This window comes from Neomonachus schauinslandi, chromosome 5 (assembly GCF_002201575.2).
Source record: "Neomonachus schauinslandi chromosome 5, ASM220157v2, whole genome shotgun sequence".
Classification (NCBI taxonomy): domain Eukaryota; kingdom Metazoa; phylum Chordata; class Mammalia; order Carnivora; family Phocidae; genus Neomonachus; species Neomonachus schauinslandi.
In genome coordinates this window covers 159,241,796-159,259,629 of record NC_058407.1, presented here as the reverse complement: position 1 = coordinate 159,259,629, position 17,834 = coordinate 159,241,796, and the positions used below count along the sequence as shown (strand labels likewise).

General features: G+C 58.4%; 3 protein-coding genes across 4 annotated transcripts; 1 reads left to right on the top strand and 2 right to left on the bottom strand.

The window, feature by feature from the left end:
* Positions 1–881: 881 nt before the first annotated feature.
* PPP4C (protein phosphatase 4 catalytic subunit) lies at positions 882–8,238 on the top strand. Of its 2 annotated transcripts, XM_021700315.1 has the most exons (9): positions 882–972; positions 1,206–1,368; positions 4,811–4,862; positions 5,453–5,503; positions 5,720–5,821; positions 6,322–6,495; positions 6,585–6,711; positions 7,519–7,708; positions 7,795–8,238. In XM_021700315.1, the coding sequence occupies exons 2-9, from the start codon at positions 1,271–1,273 to the stop codon at positions 7,922–7,924; spliced, it is 924 nt and encodes a 307-aa protein (XP_021555990.1). In that variant the 5' UTR covers positions 882–972; positions 1,206–1,270; the 3' UTR covers positions 7,925–8,238. The 2 variants fall into 2 exon arrangements, with proteins under 2 accessions (XP_021555990.1, XP_021555991.1); XM_021700316.2 differs by lacking the exons at positions 882–972; positions 1,206–1,368 and adding an exon at positions 4,498–4,528 and having other exon boundaries at positions 7,795–8,206.
* Positions 8,239–9,047: 809 nt separating this feature from the next.
* TBX6 (T-box transcription factor 6) lies at positions 9,048–12,809 on the bottom strand. The gene is made up of 8 exons (XM_021700582.1): positions 12,692–12,809; positions 12,374–12,608; positions 11,151–11,418; positions 10,919–11,065; positions 10,766–10,836; positions 9,613–9,686; positions 9,346–9,529; positions 9,048–9,261 (listed from the first exon to the last, which is right to left on the bottom strand). The coding sequence occupies exons 1-8, from the start codon at positions 12,807–12,809 to the stop codon at positions 9,048–9,050; spliced, it is 1,311 nt and encodes a 436-aa protein (XP_021556257.1).
* Positions 12,810–14,347: 1,538 nt separating this feature from the next.
* YPEL3 (yippee like 3) lies at positions 14,348–17,092 on the bottom strand. The gene is made up of 4 exons (XM_021700346.2): positions 16,308–17,092; positions 16,161–16,204; positions 15,839–15,947; positions 14,348–14,437 (listed from the first exon to the last, which is right to left on the bottom strand). The coding sequence occupies exons 1-4, from the start codon at positions 16,536–16,538 to the stop codon at positions 14,348–14,350; spliced, it is 474 nt and encodes a 157-aa protein (XP_021556021.1). The 5' UTR covers positions 16,539–17,092.
* Between the last annotated feature and the right edge of the window lie 742 nt (positions 17,093–17,834).

The window sequence follows — 17,834 nt, the reverse complement described above, 5'->3', positions numbered from 1 at the left end:
TGTTGCCTACATACAAAACCAAACCCACTCTTAGTGCTCCTCTAAACTTTGGCCTCACCTCTGTGCCTAGCCTCAATTCTCTGTGAAACCAAGTAAAGCAAATAAAAATGGAAGGTCAACAGAAGATAGCAAAAAGGACTTTTCAAAAGGGAGCAGCCTGTGCAAAGGCTCAGACACCACAAAGTGTGCTTACAGACCATCTCAAATGTCAGTTTGGGGCTTTGGACCTTTTATAACAGAGTGAATTCCAGAACGTGTAAGTGATAGGTGGAGAAACTAGAACGGATTCCTTAAAAAAAAGGAATACAACTTGGCGGACAAGAGGAAGCAACTGAGGGATGTCGGGGACTCTTCTGGAATCAGGGAGGTCACGTTGACTGAGATGTAAGCTAGGTGTGAGCAAGGTGGCCTCCTTCCTGCCTCTCACTTCAGAGGTCCTCTATGGCAGAGAGTTCTCCGGGGCCGTGGAAAGAGATTTGGACAGGATTCCTCCGTCCATTGAACACATACTTAGGTATGCCTACTGTGCCCGGCCGTGTTCCAAGCACTGGGGCCGCAGGGGTGACCCTCGGGGACTAATGGGGGAGGCCGACGCAAACATAAAATCAAAGCGTGCAACGAAGTTACAAGCGGAGCCGCAGCTCAGCTTCCCTCACTGAGACCCGCGGGGAGCGGACCGAGGTGTCCATCGGCCCGAGCAGCGCCGGCCCGCTGGCCCGGGTCACCCCCGCCCGCAAGCTGCCGACATCCGGTTCCATAGCTCATTTCCATTCTTAGGCTCGAGAGGTGGGGTTAGGGGCGCGGCGCCGGAGGGGGAGGGTGTGTATGACGCCACATCCGGCGCGCGGCGGAACTGGTCCCCCTTTGCTTCCGCGGCGGGGCCGGAAGTAGAAGCGGCGGCGGCGGCGGCCCAAAGCGTAGGGAAGGAGGAAAGCAGGGAGCTCGGGAGCGGGAGCCGGCTTCGCGGCGGCGGTAATAGTCTGAGACCCCTCTAGGCCACCGTCCCGAGCGCGGGACCGCGGGGTTCGACGGGAGTTAGCGGGGAGCGGCCAGGGCCGTGGGACTTTGGGGGTCCCGGGGCCGATGTGACGGGAGGCGAGGGTGGGGGGGCCGGGCCAGCTCCAGGATGGAGTTGCCTCCCTACCTCCACCCCCGGCGCGCCCTACGGACAGTCTGATCCACGGGCTCGTCTTCGCCTTTCTCAGGAGACCCCTGTGCGGTGCGGAGGGGGCGACGGCCCCGGCTCTGACCCGCGCCGGGGGGGTGGGCCATGGCGGAGATCAGCGACCTGGACCGGCAGATCGAGCAACTGCGGCGCTGCGAGCTCATCAAAGAGAGCGAAGTCAAGGCCCTGTGCGCTAAGGCCAGGTGAGCCGGGTGGCCCCGCTGCCCAAGGGTTCCGACCTGGGGCAGACCCCGCTGAGAACTTGGGGCCTGGCTTATCCTGGAATCTTTCCCAGAGAGAAGCAGACTAGGGCCACTTCCCTCGAGGATCAACCAGCCTGTTGGGAGAAGACAGACCTGGAGAAAGATACTTAAAAGTATTAGGTGATGTGTTTTCAGTGGCGTTAGAGAGTTATAAAAAGTACTTAGGAAGCTCAGGGAGACCACCCTGCTTGTCGGCGGAACAGAGGTTTCTTGGAGGAACTGAACTTTGGGGATAGGCCTTGAAGAATAAGATGATAAAAGGGAGTGTCCACAGAAGTTCAAGGCAGAAAAGCTAAAGACTCTGTAGTTATGAAATTCTTTTTAATTCTAAGAACAACCCCTAAAGGCGGGTGGTGTTGTCCCCATTTTGCAGGTGAGGACTCTTATGTTCAGAGTCAACCAGCAAGTAAGGGTTGGAGTCTGAAGCCAGCGCTCCATGTCCTGTCTCTTTTTAGGCCTTAATGCAAGATGGTGGAGTTGGATCACCTCGTGTTCAGGGTGAAATGGTAGCAAATAAGCCAGAGTAGAATTAAATCTGACTGAAGGGAGGCCCATGGGAAGTAGGATGATGTGGTGGTTAAGTGCTCAGGCTTTGGAATGTGATGATTCTAGGTTGGAATGTGAGCCCTGCCACTTACTGGCTGTGTTGGTGATCTCGAGGTCTCTGCACGGTGTCTTCATTTGTAAAGTGGGAATAATAGTTTTTAAGAAGATGATGGTGAAGAACCAGTAAGTTGGTGCTTGGGATGAGCTTAGCATAGCGCCTTGGTACAACGGAAGTGCTCAGCAGTCTTTAGGTGTTACTGTTAGGACTGTGTAGGAAGAGGGCATTGCCGATAAGGACTGATGTCACCAGAGAAGGCTTCTAAGAGAAGGTGGCCTTGAAAGATGGAACTAATTTGAAGAGCTGATGGGAACAGGGCCAGGGAGGAAGGACATTCCCAGTAGGATGAGAGCAGGAGTAGAGGCTCTGAGATGTGTGGGCACCGGTGAGGAGACCACTTACCTGCCTCCCCCGAGGTACTGTTGGCGGCTTGCACCACGCTGGAGATTATGAGGAAAGAGCCAGCAGAACGACCGTACATTTGCTGAACAACAGGCCCGCTATTATACAACAGGCCTCGTACTGACAAGCAACTTCTGTCTTCTCCACAGCAATCTTGTGAGGTTGGAACTATTCGCTCCCTTTAGCATGACTCCTAGAGGCCTCTTGACTTGACTGAGGTCACCCAGAGAGAAAGTGGCAGAGCTGGGTTCTGAACTTGTGGCTTTCAGCCTCTTGCTTGGCTTTACCTCAGACAGACCCACAGCGGCCAGACAAGGCCTGTTTGACGAACAGGCAAGGCCTCGTTTTAAATGCGTGTCTGTGACTCTGTGTTTTGCCAGCTAAAGAAAATTTCCCTGACTGGACCAGCCCCAGGGTGTTTTTAGTCATCCCTGTTCTCTCGGTTTTGAGTGGCATTTTTAGGAACTTAAACCAATTGTTGCTTGGCACCGTTTTTTTTTTCTGTAAGACTCATCCTGCCCCGAGGGCCTGAATTGATTTGGTGGTGATGGTAGCTAGTGCTTGCATCTAGAGAGCTGGTCGCCGCTCTCTCTCTATATATCAGTATAGTAAGAGAACAGAGGATTTGTTTTTTGTTTTTAAAGATTTTATTTATTTATTTGAGAGAGTGAAACAGAACACGAGCAGGGGGAGAGGGAGAAGCAGACTCCCTGCAGAGCAGGGAGCCCGATGTGGGGCTCGATCCCAGGACCCTGAGATCATGACTTGAGCTGAAGGCAGACGCTTAACCAACTGAGCCACCCAGGCGCCTCAGAGCAGGGGGTTTGAATCAGGTGGTCTTCACTCTGTCACCTATAAACAATGTAACCCTGGTCAAGTCACTTTACCTCTCCAAGACTTTGATGTTATTATGGAGCTCAAATGGGATTCTGCATATGTAGGGACAGGGACTGGGACTTTGGCAGGCACTTCCTAAAGGTGGCATTTGTTGGCGGAAGTAAAGGTGGGCAGGTGTGAGCCCTGAGAGTGCGGATGATGGTGCTGCGAGTGACAGAGCTGGGGTCGGAGGCTGGCCCTTGTTCCCAGACCCTGCTGGGCCCTGCCAGCACTGGGTGGGGAGCATTAGACCCGGAATCTGTGGGTGAGGCCGGCACGAATTCTTAGAGGATTGGGCTCCTGAGTTCCACTTCTTTCACTCTCCAGCTTTGTGACCTTGATCCTGCCCTTTTTTTCTCTAAGCTTCGGTTTCTCTGTCAGATGAGGATGAAAAGAACCTCCCTGAGTCAGCTGGGAAGGTCATCACAAGCAGTTGATGTGGAAGGATGTAGGACACAAGAGGCAGTCCCTATGGGAGGGCCTGGTTGCTGATGGTCCCTCAGACCCCTACCAGGGCCTCTTCCCATTCCCACAAAGCCAAGCAAGCACACTTCCCTCCAGCCTTTGTCAGAGAGAGTACTCTCAGGGACATAGGTAAAACCACGAGTTCTCTGAGCTCAGGGAGCTCCTAGTCTCCAAGCAGGAGGCTGGCAGAAAAAGGTAGGCGAGTGCCCAGGGCCCTCCCACACCAGAGCAGCTTGATAAAGGCGCCAGACCCCGGAGCCAGGCCTCCTGGTTCAAGTCCCCCCGGTAGGACTGCGGCCAGTTTATTCATCTGAGCAGTGGGTGGCGTCACAGTGCCTGCCTTTGGGGTTGGCTCTTCAGTTGTGTCATTGGTGCAAAGCTCTTACTACGGTCCCGGGGCACGGCGTGAACTGGAGTTGTCACTGCTGCTGTCATCAAGGTCGAAATCTGGAAGCGTGGCACCTCTTCCATTGACTGTCTGTAATTGACCAAGTGGGTTTATGTCACGTACCCTCAAGTAGTAATAGACTGCGCTGCAGGGAGAAATGAAAGAACAAAGTTGTCACTCCCTCTAAATAAGGAAAAAGCACAGTGCATCACTTTGACGGTGTGTCTGATGACTGGGTGCCTTTGGACGGTCTGGGCGAGGCCTCCGTGATGGGCAGAGGGACTGTAAGCTCAACGGGGGACACGGTCTCAGAGCGCTCCAGGCCGAGGGAGCAGCGTGAGCCGAGGGCTCTGTGCGGAGAGGAGGTCTGTTTTCTGGAATGAGCCCTGGATGTGTGACAGAGGGCAGCAGGGAGGGTCAAGGCTTGGAAGGCCACTGCCTCCTTGGAAGGGCTTTGAATGCAGTTAGAGTTGGGGCTCTGGCCTGTTGGCCTTGGGGAAGCCCCGTCAGCCCATCCTGGGGATCTTGTGCACTTCACTCTTGCCCCCTAGAGGTTCAAGGGCTACCTCATATCCTCCCCTCAAAAAGATGTGGAATTGGGCTGGGCTGGCCTGGCTGTGGTGACCCTGGTCTTCTCCTGTCTCCAGAGAGATCTTGGTAGAGGAGAGCAACGTACAGAGGGTGGACTCGCCGGTCACAGTGAGTACCATCTGTCCTTTCAGAGCCTAGCTTGGGCTTTTAGGCACGTGGGCATTCCCCTTAATCTTGGGGGCTGCCAAGGTCTCCCCCTCATCCCTGAGAGCCCAGAAAGCCCTGTGTATCTGCTCCCTCTCCCAGCTTCAAGGGAGCCTTGCTATATGAAACGGATGTTATGGGAAGGCTCTTTTGATTTGTTGGGGGGATGCTCTTGGCCAGAGCAGAAGGCCTCTTAATATGGTGAGTGGTTCTACTCCACACGTTCCTGTGTATTCTGTTATTAGTAGCTTTCTTCTGGGTTCTTTGGGGGGAACAGGGAGAGGAGGGGCCAGGTCCTCCAGAAGCTACAGGTCTAGCTGGAAAGACCTGGCTCTAGCTCACCCCCCCAGAATAGTTGGCACTCTGTGTGGGATGGGGTGTGATTCCAGACCAGGCGAAGTCGGGGTAGGAGAGTAGATTTTTGGCCCTGAGAAGTAGAGACTCGGCCAGGAGTGGTAAGGAGCTCCTGAAGCAGTGGGTGTTGTGAAGGCTGGTCCCTGGGAGCAGAGCTCTCAGACTGCGTGAGTTCCGATCCACCTCTCCTCACTTCCCAGGTGTGCGGCGACATCCATGGGCAATTCTATGATCTCAAGGAGCTGTTCAGAGTAAGTGTGCGGAGACTCGGGGACACGGGACCCGGGGGCTGACTGGAAGGCCCCTCTCATTGAGAATGGAAGCTTTGAACTTGGTGCGTGGAGTGTGGGTGAGAGGCCTGTAGTTAGGCGGGCCCTCCGAAAGAAGGGCCGCCACTTGACTGGCAAACGGGCTGCCATGGTAAGGGACATTGTGGGACCAAGCAGAATCTTCTTCCCCCCCCGCAGGTGGGTGGCGACGTCCCTGAGACCAACTACCTCTTCATGGGGGACTTTGTGGATCGCGGTTTCTACAGCGTCGAAACGTTCCTCCTGCTGCTGGCACTTAAGGTGGGAACCCGGCTCCGGGTGCCCACAGCTGGGTCATCAGACCTGACCTGTCTGTGTCCTTTCTGCCCGCTCTCCTGCCCCATCCGCCTCCAGCTCCGAGCTGTGTGGCTGGGGTGCAACTTGCCAGGGGGCAGGCAGGGGTGTCTGATGGGCCCCCTGTGCGTTGGAGGGGAGGGAAGAAAGCCCCCCACCCCATGTTCAGAAAGTGGCAGGGCATTGAGTTCGCCTAGGTCCAGTATCCATTGGTGGGCGAGATGACAAGGCGCCTGGGGGTCTGGGGAAGGACTTAGTGGTGAAAGAGGAGCCAGTAAGTTCGTGGTTGATGGAGAGGGGTCAGCCTCAAATCCCCCGGAGGAGGGACTTGGGCCCGCGCGCTGGATGCAGCAGGATTCGGGGCGGGGGTGGGGCTGACACCTGTGAGGAGGTCTGGGAGGGGTGGGTGAGGTGACGAGAGAGGGACAGAGCGCAGAGCCCAGCCCCGCGTGGGGGGCTGCCCGCAGGTCCGCTATCCTGACCGCATCACCCTGATCCGGGGCAACCACGAGAGCCGCCAGATCACCCAGGTCTACGGCTTCTACGACGAGTGTCTGCGCAAGTACGGCTCGGTGACTGTGTGGCGTTACTGCACTGAGATCTTTGACTACCTCAGCCTGTCGGCCATCATCGATGGCAAGGTAGGCCGGCCGCCGGGCCCGCGGGGACGGGACGCGTGGCAGAGGCGCGGCGCCCAGCTTGCCTTCGCTCCTTTTTTGTCTCCCTGTAGATCTTCTGCGTGCACGGGGGCCTCTCCCCCTCTATCCAGACCCTGGACCAGATCCGGACGATTGACCGAAAGCAAGAGGTGCCCCATGATGGGCCCATGTGTGACCTGCTCTGGTCTGACCCCGAAGGTGAGGGCGGGAGGGCGGGCAGGGGCAGGCGGGCTCTCCCCTTCACTTGGCAGGACACTGAGGGGCTTCTGTGGTAAAAGGACAGTTAAAGGTTAAAGTGTGGAAGGGACAGTCGGGCCAGGCGGTGGGGAAGAGCAGAGCGGGGCTGGTCTCTGCCGGCACCCTCGGTGAGGAGGTGCGTTGAGCTCGGAGAGGGGTTGGGCGTGTGTATCATCGCTCAGAGGCTTGTTTGGGACGAAACCATCTGTGCCCTCGATGAGAAGGGCCTTCTGCAGAGGGTAGACTCCCAGAATGCTGGCCCCATGAGGATCCCTCCTCTTGTGGGGTTCCCCAGCTCGTCTGGAGCAGAGCCGGGATTGAAAGCCGAGTCTCCCAAATACCCGTCCAGAGCTCCTTCCGTGATAACACAGCCTCTGCTCGGTCACTGCCCTGCCCGGCTGCCTGGCCGCCCCTCCCAGGGTGGCCGGGACAGCCCTCTTCACACCTCCTGGACCCACGGGGTCATGATCAGCGCCTCCTTTCACTTTCGGGTACACCTGTTTGGCCAGTAAATCACATGGTCACTCTGATGATGGGGCAGCTCCAGCTCTCAGAAAATGCTTCCTTCCTTGGAGCTTCTCTGCTCCAGCATCTGTTGTCCTGTCTCCAGGATCCCCCAGAACACACTCAGGCCCTGGGCTCTTGGCCCATGGGCCTGACTGGGAGAAAGGGATGGGGTGTTCTCTTTCGAAGGGCAGTGGGCACCAGAGAAGCCTTGAGGACACCCTTCCCCCCCCCCCCCCCGCCCCCTACCTTCCTTTGCCTCAGACACAACAGGCTGGGGCGTGAGCCCCCGCGGGGCTGGCTACCTGTTCGGCAGTGATGTGGTGGCCCAGTTCAATGCGGCCAACGACATTGACATGATCTGCCGCGCCCACCAACTGGTGATGGAAGGTTACAAGTGGCACTTCAATGAGACTGTGCTCACTGTGTGGTCGGCACCCAACTATTGCTACCGGTGAGCTGCCCGGGCCAGGAGGTCGAGGTGGGGGCGGGGAGCTCTGCTGACCCACTCCTCTGACGCTGCCGCCCTCCCGCTCGCAGCTGTGGGAACGTGGCAGCCATCTTGGAGCTGGATGAGCATCTCCAGAAAGATTTCATCATCTTCGAGGCTGCTCCCCAGGAGACCCGGGGCATCCCCTCCAAGAAGCCCGTGGCCGATTACTTCCTGTGATTCCTCCAGCCCCTGCCCCTCCAGCCTCTCTGGCCCTCGGACCACTGTGACTCTGCTCTCGTCTCCCTACAGAGGCTGGGCATCCGGGGTGGGGGGCTGTCTCGGCTCTGCTCTCCCCCCAGAGAGGGCACTGCGAGGGTGAGGACTTTCTCTGGAGAGGCTTGGAGCGTCAGCTCCATGCTCCTCTCCTTTCTCCCCACTTGAACCATGGAGTTTCCAATAATTTTTTGGTTTTCTTTTTTCCTTTTTTTTTTTTTGTTTGTTTTTAGATAAAAAATTTTGAGAGAAAAAAAAAATTCTAATAAAAGGAGAAAAATGGTCTTTGGGTTTGTGTCAGACTTGATTGGTAACGAGCAGCGACGCCGGCCTGGCACTTGGGGGTGCGCAGAGCACCTTGACTGCCCTGGAGCCTCCTGGTCTATATCCAGTGACAGTGACTGTTCCCAGAAGACTTGCCACGTGCTAGGTAGAGGGCTGGGTTCTCAGAAGCAGCCTTATTTAATTCTCAAAACAAGTGAGTGTCAGGACATTCGGATTTCCCCATTTCCCTGAAAAGGAAGTAGCCCCAGAGCCGTTGATTTACCTGCACAAGGTCAAGCAGTTGGAAAGTGGCCAGTCGAAATCAGGGCCCAGGTCTCCCCACAAAACCTTCGCTGGCCCAGCCCCGCCCAGGGCTAAGCAACATTAACCGACGTTTCTAGAGGACTGAGATCTTTTTGAGTTTTATTAACAAAAATACTCTGGTCCTGAGAACAGACTGGTGTGGCCTGCACTGGGGCGAGGGGGTAGAACTTGCGGAGCCGGAGGGTGAGGCCCAGGAGGTGGGAGTGCTGGGCAGTGGCCCCATTTGGCCAGGCAGAGCCTCCCTGCATTCACACGGAGGTGAGAGCCTGGAAGGGGAAGCTGGCCCCAGCGGGACTCCCAGCAGCTTAGCCAGGGCTTTGAAGCCAGGGTGGGTGGGAGTGAAATCAAAGTGTGAAGTGGGGTGGTGGGGGAGGCCCCAGGCAGCCATTTGGTGTGGGGGATGGGGCCAGTGGAAGTGATGGGGCCGCAGGCCTGGGGGAAGGGCAGCGGAGGCCTGTGATGGAAGACAGGGAGGGAGGCAGAGGGGTCCAGTGAGAGCTCAGTACATTGGTTTGGAGCCCACATCCAGGTAAGCCCCAGGGCCGGGGTAGGCAAGGGGGAAGGGGCCCCCCTGGAGGAAGTGCGAGGCGAAGGGTGCTGCGGGTGCAGCTGCTGGGTATCCTGAGCCCCCCGGCCCAGGCTGCAGCTCCAGGAACGCAGCAGAGTAGGGGGCTGCACGCCCCGAGTCTGGAGCCTCAGGGAAGCTGGGGTTCCTGAAGTAGAGAGAGGTGTCAGAACAGGGGAGAGGGACCCCCCCAACCTTGAACAGCCCAGCTCTGTGCCTTTGTCCCACTCGCCTGGTTGGAAGGTGACTGGGGGCCCCATGGAAAGCCGCCGGGTGCAGAAGGTAGGCTTGGGCGCTGGAGCCACCACACGGAGGAGCTGGGGCTGGGGCAGCTTCGCGGGGGGCCGGGGCCTGCTCCGCATCCGGCTCGCGGACATCCCCACCCAGCGTGGAATCGCAGGGACCGCCTGGTGCATCTGGGGAGACGGAGGGGACGGGCTGGGCTAAGGAGGACTGGCACCTGAGGACTGGCCCCCGTCACTACTGAGACTACGCTCACCTCCACTCCCATAGGCCTCTGCGGCTACCGGCTCTGGGCCCCGCAGTTTCCTCTTCACACGGGCATCTCGCTCCCTGGAGAACAGTGACAATGATGATGATGGTGACGGTGATGATGATGGTGATGATGATGGTAATAATAGCACTTGCCAGCTGCCAGGCATTTCACCCTCCCAGGGACCCTGTCGGGTAGGTGCCATTATTATACCCATTTTACAGAAGAAGGAACTGAAGGCCAGAGAATTAAGTGACTAGAAAGCAGTGGAGCTGGGCTCAATTTCCCCCTTAAAACTTTCCACTGCTTTCCTATTGCATGTATTGCATTTGGGAAAGTGCTTCCCACGCTAGAAGGCCAGGGCATGCTCTGAACCCAGCTCACCCCGCCTGGCTTGCCAAGCCATCATCAGCCACCTTGCCGCCGGACTCGGGAATCCTCTTCTGTCTGCCCCTGCTCCCCTGTTTAGCTCATCCTCGTCTCAGTTCCCATTCTTGTCTCACTTCCTCAAGGAAGCCCTCCCGACCTCCCACAGCACGACACAACCTCCCTCATGACATCTGTCCACAGTTTACATTTGTTCGGGTGACCCTTTGATTAATGGCTGCCTGGCTGTACACGCCTTGAGGGAGCCAGAGTCCCCAATAAAGCTTTACTGTCCAACATGACGTGGCTTCCCTTCACCTCTGACTTGGCCAAGCTTGCCCTCCAGGCACACCACAGGCGCCATCCTCCCTCAGGGCTCTTGCGTAGGCTGTTCCCGCTTCTTTGCCCCGCTTTTCCTCAGATACCCACTATATGTCCTTCAGGACTTGTCCAGGCCTCTAATCTAATACATACCTCACTCCGATCCTTCCTATCGTCCTTCCTTCCTTTATTTCTTTTCTCTTCAGAACTTATCCCTAACATACTATATTTTACTTATTTCTGTCTACTTGCCTACTCTGTCCCCTCGAGTATCAATCCCGTCAGGGCAGGGGCTTTGGTTTTGTTCACTGGTGGATCTCCAGCGCCTAGAACTGGGCCTGGCACACAGCAGGTGCCAAATAGGAAGGAACGAGTGAATAAACGTCTTTACTTACCACTGTGTTCCTGGCACACCGCGGTCAGCTCACAAACATTTGCTGAATGAACGAGGGAATGAATGAACAATGCCCACCTCTTACAGTTTCTGCCATTCTCCCGGAAGCCCTTGGCAAAGGGATTGGCTGCGATCTTCAATTGTGTGATCTGGGGACACACACATCCAGGGTCAAAGCTCCCGTGGCCCCGGGGGCAGGGCCCACCGCCGCCCCCAAGCGGGGTCACTTACCCGCGGGTTCTGGTAGGCTGTCACAGAGATGAATGTGGTCTCAGGGAAGCGGAAGGAGGCGACGCCGCCCCAGTGCTGGCTGCAGAGCTGGGCTGCCCGCACCAGGTGTATGCGGGGCTGGTACTTGTGCATGGAGTGCAAGATCAGCTGGGAGAGAAGGACCGAGCTGACTCCCTGCCTGGGGCCCCACCCCCACCCCTCAGCCTGTCCTCCCTGCCGGCCGGGGCCTCACATGGCCGTGGGGGTCCAGGGTGCTGTTGGTGAGCTTGACACGGTGGAAAGACACAGGCTGCCGCATCCAGTGGGCGCCCGTGGCAGGAGAGTCGGGGTGAATGTAGACGCGGTCAGGCAGGCGGGGCTCCGCCTTGCCGCTGGGCTCCCAGCGCCGGCCCTGCCAACGGTAGCGAGCCCCATCCACTGGAACCACATCCAGAAGAAACAGGTAGCGGGCCTCGGGGTCCAGGCCAGTGACTGATACTCGACAAGCAGGGAACATGCGCCTGGACAGGGGAGGGGATGGGAGAGGCCTGGCGCTACCCACTGGCCAGGAGTGGGCACAGCGCCGGCAGGGGCCACGGCCCCCGCGGGCTCACCCAGCTTTGTCAGAGAAACATCCAGGGAGGTGGAATTAGAATTCAGAGGGCAGGGTCTTCGAGCTGGAGGCTTGTCTCATCCCATTTTACACACGGGAAACAGGACAGACAGGAGATCTGACCAGGGTCACACAGCAGATTAGGAGCAGAGCCCGGACCCCTGACTCCTTAGCCCCTCCAACTCCACCGCAGAATCGGTGGCGACACACTTCTGTCCCTAAAATCTTGCCAGGAGTCTGCTGCTCCCCACTCTGGTCTCCTCACCTAATCTCCAGCACCAGAGTCTACACCGCTGGCGAAACCCGCTTCGGGAAAAAAATGTCCTGCCTGCAGTGAGGCAGAGGACTTAGCATGCTTGGGCCCGAGCTTCCGGCCTAGAAAGACACAGGCCACACACTGGCCACATCCCTGCCTCCAGGGTGACTCCAGACCCAGTCACATACTGACCCTGATCCCGGCCAGATTTTCCTGAATGCTGGTCACTGGCTGGCCCTTGACCCTAGTCATAGTCTGAACGCTGGCTCCAGCCGCAGGCTGACCCCCGGTCTGGGCCACAAATGAACCTATAACCCAGCCAGACTTTCTGACCCAGACCCAGAATGACCTAGGACCCTTGCTATAGGTTGGTCCTTAAACCCGCTACAGATTCCACAGACTGACCCTTGGCCCTTGCCACCGAATGACCCCTGATCCAGCCTTAGAGTAGCCCTTGACCCAGGCCACACTCGCACCCTGAACTTAGGCAGAGCTCTAGACCCTCTAGCAACCCCCAAACCTAGCCCCATCACCAGGAACTCTGCCTTTCCCAAAAGACCCCCACCAGGAACACACTGGGCCCTTTGACCCTGGCCCAGCCCCTCACCTCCCAGCTTTGGTGATGATCATCTCTGTTCCCACAGAGTTGAACTCTTTCCACAGCTCCCGGTTCTCCAGGCTCAGGCTGACTCCGGGGAGCGAGTGAAGGGCCTCTGGGGCTGGGGGGGCCGGCTCAGTGCCCAGGGCTGGGGGCAGCGGGGGCAGGGGTGGGGGAGCAGCCAGGGTGCAAGGAGCAGCCTCAATCCCGGAGAGGAAGCAATCCAACTTGGGAGTGTCCAGATCTGAAGATGGGGGCAGAATGAGGAGCCAGCAGAGGGCCACAGCCCCCCACGGTCCCTACACAGGAGCTGGTCCCCATGCTCACCAGGGTAGCGGTAGCCCTCTGCCAGGGCAGGCGGGAAGCTGGAATCTGTCCCCGGCTGGGGGGGCCCAAGGCGGTAGCCTGTCCCCAGGGAGGAGTACAACTCTCGTGGATGGTACATGGATGGAGTAGTCCTGTCTGGCCTCAGGTCACGCTGCCTAGAGTCAGTCTCCCGGTGCTGAGAGATGCCCCCTTTATAGCTCACAGCTCAGCCCCTTCCAGACCCAGGATCACAGCCCCTCCCCTATTTGGGGCCCTGGAGTTGGGCTGGGGTGGAGACCCCTGGGGCCTGGAAGGGGTCCAAGAGGGGGCCGGATACCTGGGTACCCTCCCCTTCTCTCCCCCCCCCCCCAGGCTTCATTAGCTCCGACCCCCTGCCCCCTCATTACATAATTAACTCCTCGGCCTGATTGATCCCCGGGGGCTCGACAGGGACGCAGTTTGGCGCTTCCGGCCAGCTGGTCCCCGTTCCCACGGGGGGAGCCCCGGCTAGGGATAAGCTACTCAGGGGCGGGGCCTAGACCCTGGGATGGAGCCTAGAGTCCTGGGGCAGACCTTGGCGCCCCAGACTTTTCTAGCAGGTACCCCCACCCCCCTTCACTTGGAGGCCAGGGCTTGGAGGGATGAAGCATGACTGGAGGGAAAGAGCAGGGCTGGAGGGACTCGGCCTGAGCTTATTGTTACGCGGGGCACTGGGGACCTCGAGGAGTCGGCAGCCGAGGCCCGAACCCTGAAGTCCTTCCTTCCTGCTTCCCATTCTGCAAAACCTCCACCCTCCGCAGAGTCTCCAAAGTGCAGAAGCACGCACAGTTCAGACAAGTCTCTGACGGCCGGCGCCGGAGTTTCCCAGAAGGTCCCGCGCTGGGGAACCCTCGGAACTACATTTCCCAGCAGGCCCAGCGCCGAGACTCGGGGTGAAGGAGACTGACAGTTGCCGCTGGGGCCGCTGGAAATTGTAGTCGCGACGAGAGGGGCGGTGAAACCGGCGGCGCGGAGAGCTTGCCTCTAGGCGGCGGCAAAACGCTAAAGCTGAGACGGCGCAGATCAGCCGAGGTCAAGGCCTAGGCGGGCAGAGTGGGGTCGGGAAGCTCCATGGGCAGTGAGATCGGTCCTGGGTCTCAGGGCTGAGCCCCCGGCGCGCAGACTCCCGGCTTTGACCGCAGTGCCTACCCCATGGCCTGTGGGGCCCAGAAAAGAACAGGTCTACAGAGGCAGGAATCTGCATTTGAGTCCCCCTTTCCCGGATTCCACGTGAGCCTGGGGCTGTCTCCACTCCATTGTTTTATTATGTACAAACGCTACAGAACGAGGGGAGCAGACACGCGTGGGGTAAGAGGGGCCCGGTGGGAGGAGTTCACAGGGCAGACGGCGCACCGGGGCCAGGGGAGCAGCACACGGGCCATATCTATAGGGCAGGTGGGGCAGGAAGGGGTTAAAAACGAGATCCAAGCCAGCCAGATCGCAGGGAGGTGCGGGGGTGTCGTCCACCTTCTGATCTCCCCCCAAGGTCACAGTGCATGCAATAAAATATATGTACAGGAGCTGGATCCTTCCTCTGCAGGGGCCCTGAGGGTCCAGAGCTCCCTTCTCGTGGAGGGAAGCCAGTGGCGCCCCCTGGCGGCCAGGCCGGGCTCGAGCCACATGCGGCAGGAGCAGGGGTCAGTCCCAGCCGTTGTCTTTGATCATGTGGTTGAGTTCAATGATGTACTTCCCCTCTTTGTACTTCTGGCTGCTCTCGAAGGCCTGTTCCTGAAAAGAGGGGAGAAGACATCATCCCTGGAGCAAAGGCTTTACCAAAAAGGATCGGGGTTGGGGAGCAGGTATGACTGGCCCCCTTTTACATATAACGAAACTGTGCAGAGAAGCCCGACCACCTGGCCACAAGACACAGAGCTGGTAAATGACAGAGCCAAGTTTCTCACTAATAGGACAGACCGAACTCTCTGAATTACTCGTACTTTTTAAGTACTAATGTTGGCTCCAACAGAGAGGGTATGGAAGTTTCTAAAAGATCCAGGGATTACAGACTGGTAGCTAAAGACCAGCTTTGACCTATGCAATGTAGTTTGTTTGGCCAGCAGAGAGTTTAGTAAAAATAACTTTAAAATACCAAAATATAGGTGGGCCAGGCTCATTCCAGTTTGCCACAGACTGCCCCCTCCCTCCCCAGAGCTATGTTGCCCCTTTTGCAGACCCACAGGATCTTGGCCCTGCAAGCACTTGAGTTTTTGACCTCTGGATCAGGCCATCTCTTTATTTGACAGAGGTCCAGAGAGGTTGAGCCACCCATCTGCGGACACAGAGCAAATCTGTGGCAAGGCCAAGGGTGAACTCGGGTTAGGGCAGCCGGCCTGGGGCATCCACCCCACAGAGGCACCACAGTTCCAAGTGATGCCCGAGGAGTCCTGGCCCTTGCCGTTTCCCAAGAGCATCTCCTCTTGCCGCAACTAATCTGATCCCCGTAACAATTCTGGGTGCCAGGTGGTGGCTTTCTCCTCCACTGCCTGATAAGGAAATGAGACTCAGGGTAGTGAAATCAGACCCTGGACAGCAGCTGTGGCAATGAGGGCAGTGAAAAGGAGGCTCATGGACCCAAGCTCCATGTTGCTGTGGGGTCTTCGGCAACTTCTCTGAACCTCTGAATAGCAGTGGAAGCTGGCCGTCAAGGATGTGGAGTTAAAAACAAACAAAACACACACCCAGGATTCTGGTCCCTATGCTGTTCCTTACAGTTGTGTGACCTTGGGAAAGTTACCTAACATCTCTGGGCCTTCTTTTCTTCTGTGAAGTGGAGTTAATAATAGGTTCTACCCACAGGATTGTTGTAACGACAGAATGAGATAATGTGTGCCAAGCACACACAAACAGTGCATGGCCCATAAGCCCTCAATAAATGGTCATTCTGATGGTGGCCTCATCTCTAAGATGGGGATGCATGTGTCTGTGAGGAGAGCGATGGGTGGAGAGAGAAGTTCTGGAAGCCCTTGCAGGATGTGACAGAAGACAGCATGGCCAGGGGATGAAAAGACAGTCTGACTTGTGGGAGCTGGGCCTGTGCACTCTGAAAGATGACCACATGACTCCTTGTGAGGAGGAGGTGATGTGAGGTTGGGTCAAAGGGTAGCCTGGGGTCAGAGGTTACAGACTCACATATTTCCAGCCCAAAGTCGTCTTGCAGTTCTCGCAGTGGATGTCAGCGACAGCATGGAGGCCTGTCAGCAGCACCCGCTCCTCGGCTGGCCCGCAGCCCACGTTCACCCTGCAGGGACATGGGGGCAGTCCCAGGGAGGGTCCTGCCATCACAAAGCCCCCCTCTAGCTTGTATCCAACTGTGTCTGTCCTTAGCATCCAAGAGAAGGGCCATCACATCTTCCAACGTGAATCAGGGGACTCTGGGAGTCTCAGCATGAAGCCAGGGGTCACAGGTCACAACGGAGATCAGGGAAAGAAAGAAGGGGGACCGAATACTCACACAGAGTTGAAGAGGTAGGCACGCCCCTGACTGCCCTGGAAGGACTAAAGGGTGGAAGGGAGAAAAGAAGGGAGTCAGGGCTGTTGGTGGAGAGTTGCCAGGCAGCCCTTCCAGCCTCTCATTCCAGTCCCACCATGACCTGGTTACCTTGGAGATGAGGTCGTCGTGGTTGGCCAGGTGAGCGCGGCAGTGGGCACAGCTGTACCTCCGGTGACAATCATCCAAGTAGGCCTGAAACGTCTTGGGCTTTGAAATCCGCACCATGGCGGGGGCCGGGGGCAGTGGCCCCACGCGGGGAGCAGCCCACGGGGAGCAGAGGGAGCCCAGTGCCTGCCAGGGAGGGAGTGAGCGGGCTGTCAGGCCCCGGGCCACATACATGCGGGCACACCCAGGGCCATGGGGACTCTGTCACACTTGGTTGCTGTCTCTTCTCCCCAGAACCACCAGCTTCTCCAGGGGCCAAAGCCAGCTCAGTTTTGACTCACTGAGGAGGCCTCAAGTTGCATCATGGGGAAACTGAGGCTTGGAGGAGCCTGAGGTGAGTCACCCATTCACTTCCGGCCTCACCCCTGCTGACCTGGCTACTGAAGCTGGAGGAAGGGGTTTTAGAGTGGATGAGCTGTCAGTTCTGGTTTAGGGGGAAGTATGGAGGAATTAGGAACTGGATGGTCCTCAGGTCCTTAGGACCTCACCTGGACTGCCAAGGGCGGGGCTGGGGGGAACGCGGCTCCACTTGAGGTACAGGGAGTTCACGTGGGGAGAGGGTTCCTCACCTGGAGAAGGCAGAGGCCCTCATGCCTCTGGAGGGTCACCTAGGAGGGGAGGGGCTCTTACCTGGGGGGGGCGTCGAGGCCTTGTCTGTGCAGAGGGGCTCTTACCTGCATCGCGGAGCCTTACCTGAGACCCCGGGGCTCACCTGGGGCGCGGGGGTGGGGGGCGGGCGCCGGGGGAAGGGGGCAGTCCTCGCTGGCGGGGCGGGGGCGCGGGGCGACGCGCAGCCCTGACGATGCGGGCCTCACCTCGCCTGGGCGCGCGGGGGCCGGGTCCGCCGGGGTGGCCTGGCCTGGGAGTGGGGGGCGCTCCTGGTGGGCGCCGTCCCCCCCGGCCCGGGTTCGCAGCCGCCGCGACTTGTTTACACCGAGACCAGCTGCTGCCGCCGCTGCGGCGGGAGGGGGAGGGGGCCGGCCTCCGGTCCCGGCGGTCGCCGTGGCCAATCGGCGCGCCGCATGCAAATGAGGGGGCGCGTCACACAGCGGCCAGCGCAGGCCCGAGCTGCCCTTCCCCCTGCTCCCCGCTCCGGCCGGCCCGGAAATGCGGCTGCGGCCGCAACCCAGCCCGCCGGCCCCGCGGGCCCGGGGCCCGTCGCGCGTCTGGCCTCCCGCCGTCCCCGAAGGGGCCCGGCTCTGCGGTGCCAGACCTGGCGCGGGGTTAGGAGGGGGATGGTGTCTGGACGCACGCTCCCGGGGAAATAAGAGTCATGATTATCGCGTTCAACCACCGCCCGTGCCCCACTCTTAATCCCCGCAGCAATCCTATGAGGCGGCTTTTGCTATTGTTCCCATTTTACGGGGGAGCAGAGGTCAAAGAGGTCCAGCAGCTCTCCCGAGGTTATCCAGCTGGGAAGACGCAAAGTCGGGATTCACTTTGGTCGGATTCCACGGTCTTTGCACTGGC

Coding starts and splice junctions, on each gene's coding strand:
- TBX6 (XM_021700582.1), bottom strand. CDS start 12,809: ATGTACCATCCACGAGAGTTGTACTCCTCCCTGGGGACAGGCTACCGC. Junction 11,419..12,373: donor ATCATCACCAAAGCTGGGAG/GTGAGGGGCTGG, acceptor TCCCCTGTCCAG/GCGCATGTTCCCTGCTTGTC. Junction 9,530..9,612: donor AGAGGCCTATGGGAGTGGAG/GTGAGCGTAGTC, acceptor CCGTCTCCCCAG/ATGCACCAGGCGGTCCCTGC.
- YPEL3 (XM_021700346.2), bottom strand. CDS start 16,538: ATGTATGTGGCCCGGGGCCTGACAGCCCGCTCACTCCCTCCCTGGCAG. Junction 16,205..16,307: donor ACGACGACCTCATCTCCAAG/GTAACCAGGTCA, acceptor TCCACCCTTTAG/TCCTTCCAGGGCAGTCAGGG. Junction 15,948..16,160: donor GCCTACCTCTTCAACTCTGT/GTGAGTATTCGG, acceptor ATGTCCCTGCAG/GGTGAACGTGGGCTGCGGGC.
- PPP4C (XM_021700315.1), top strand. CDS start 1,271: ATGGCGGAGATCAGCGACCTGGACCGGCAGATCGAGCAACTGCGGCGC. Junction 6,496..6,584: donor CGGCCATCATCGATGGCAAG/GTAGGCCGGCCG, acceptor GTCTCCCTGTAG/ATCTTCTGCGTGCACGGGGG. Junction 6,712..7,518: donor GCTCTGGTCTGACCCCGAAG/GTGAGGGCGGGA, acceptor CCTTTGCCTCAG/ACACAACAGGCTGGGGCGTG.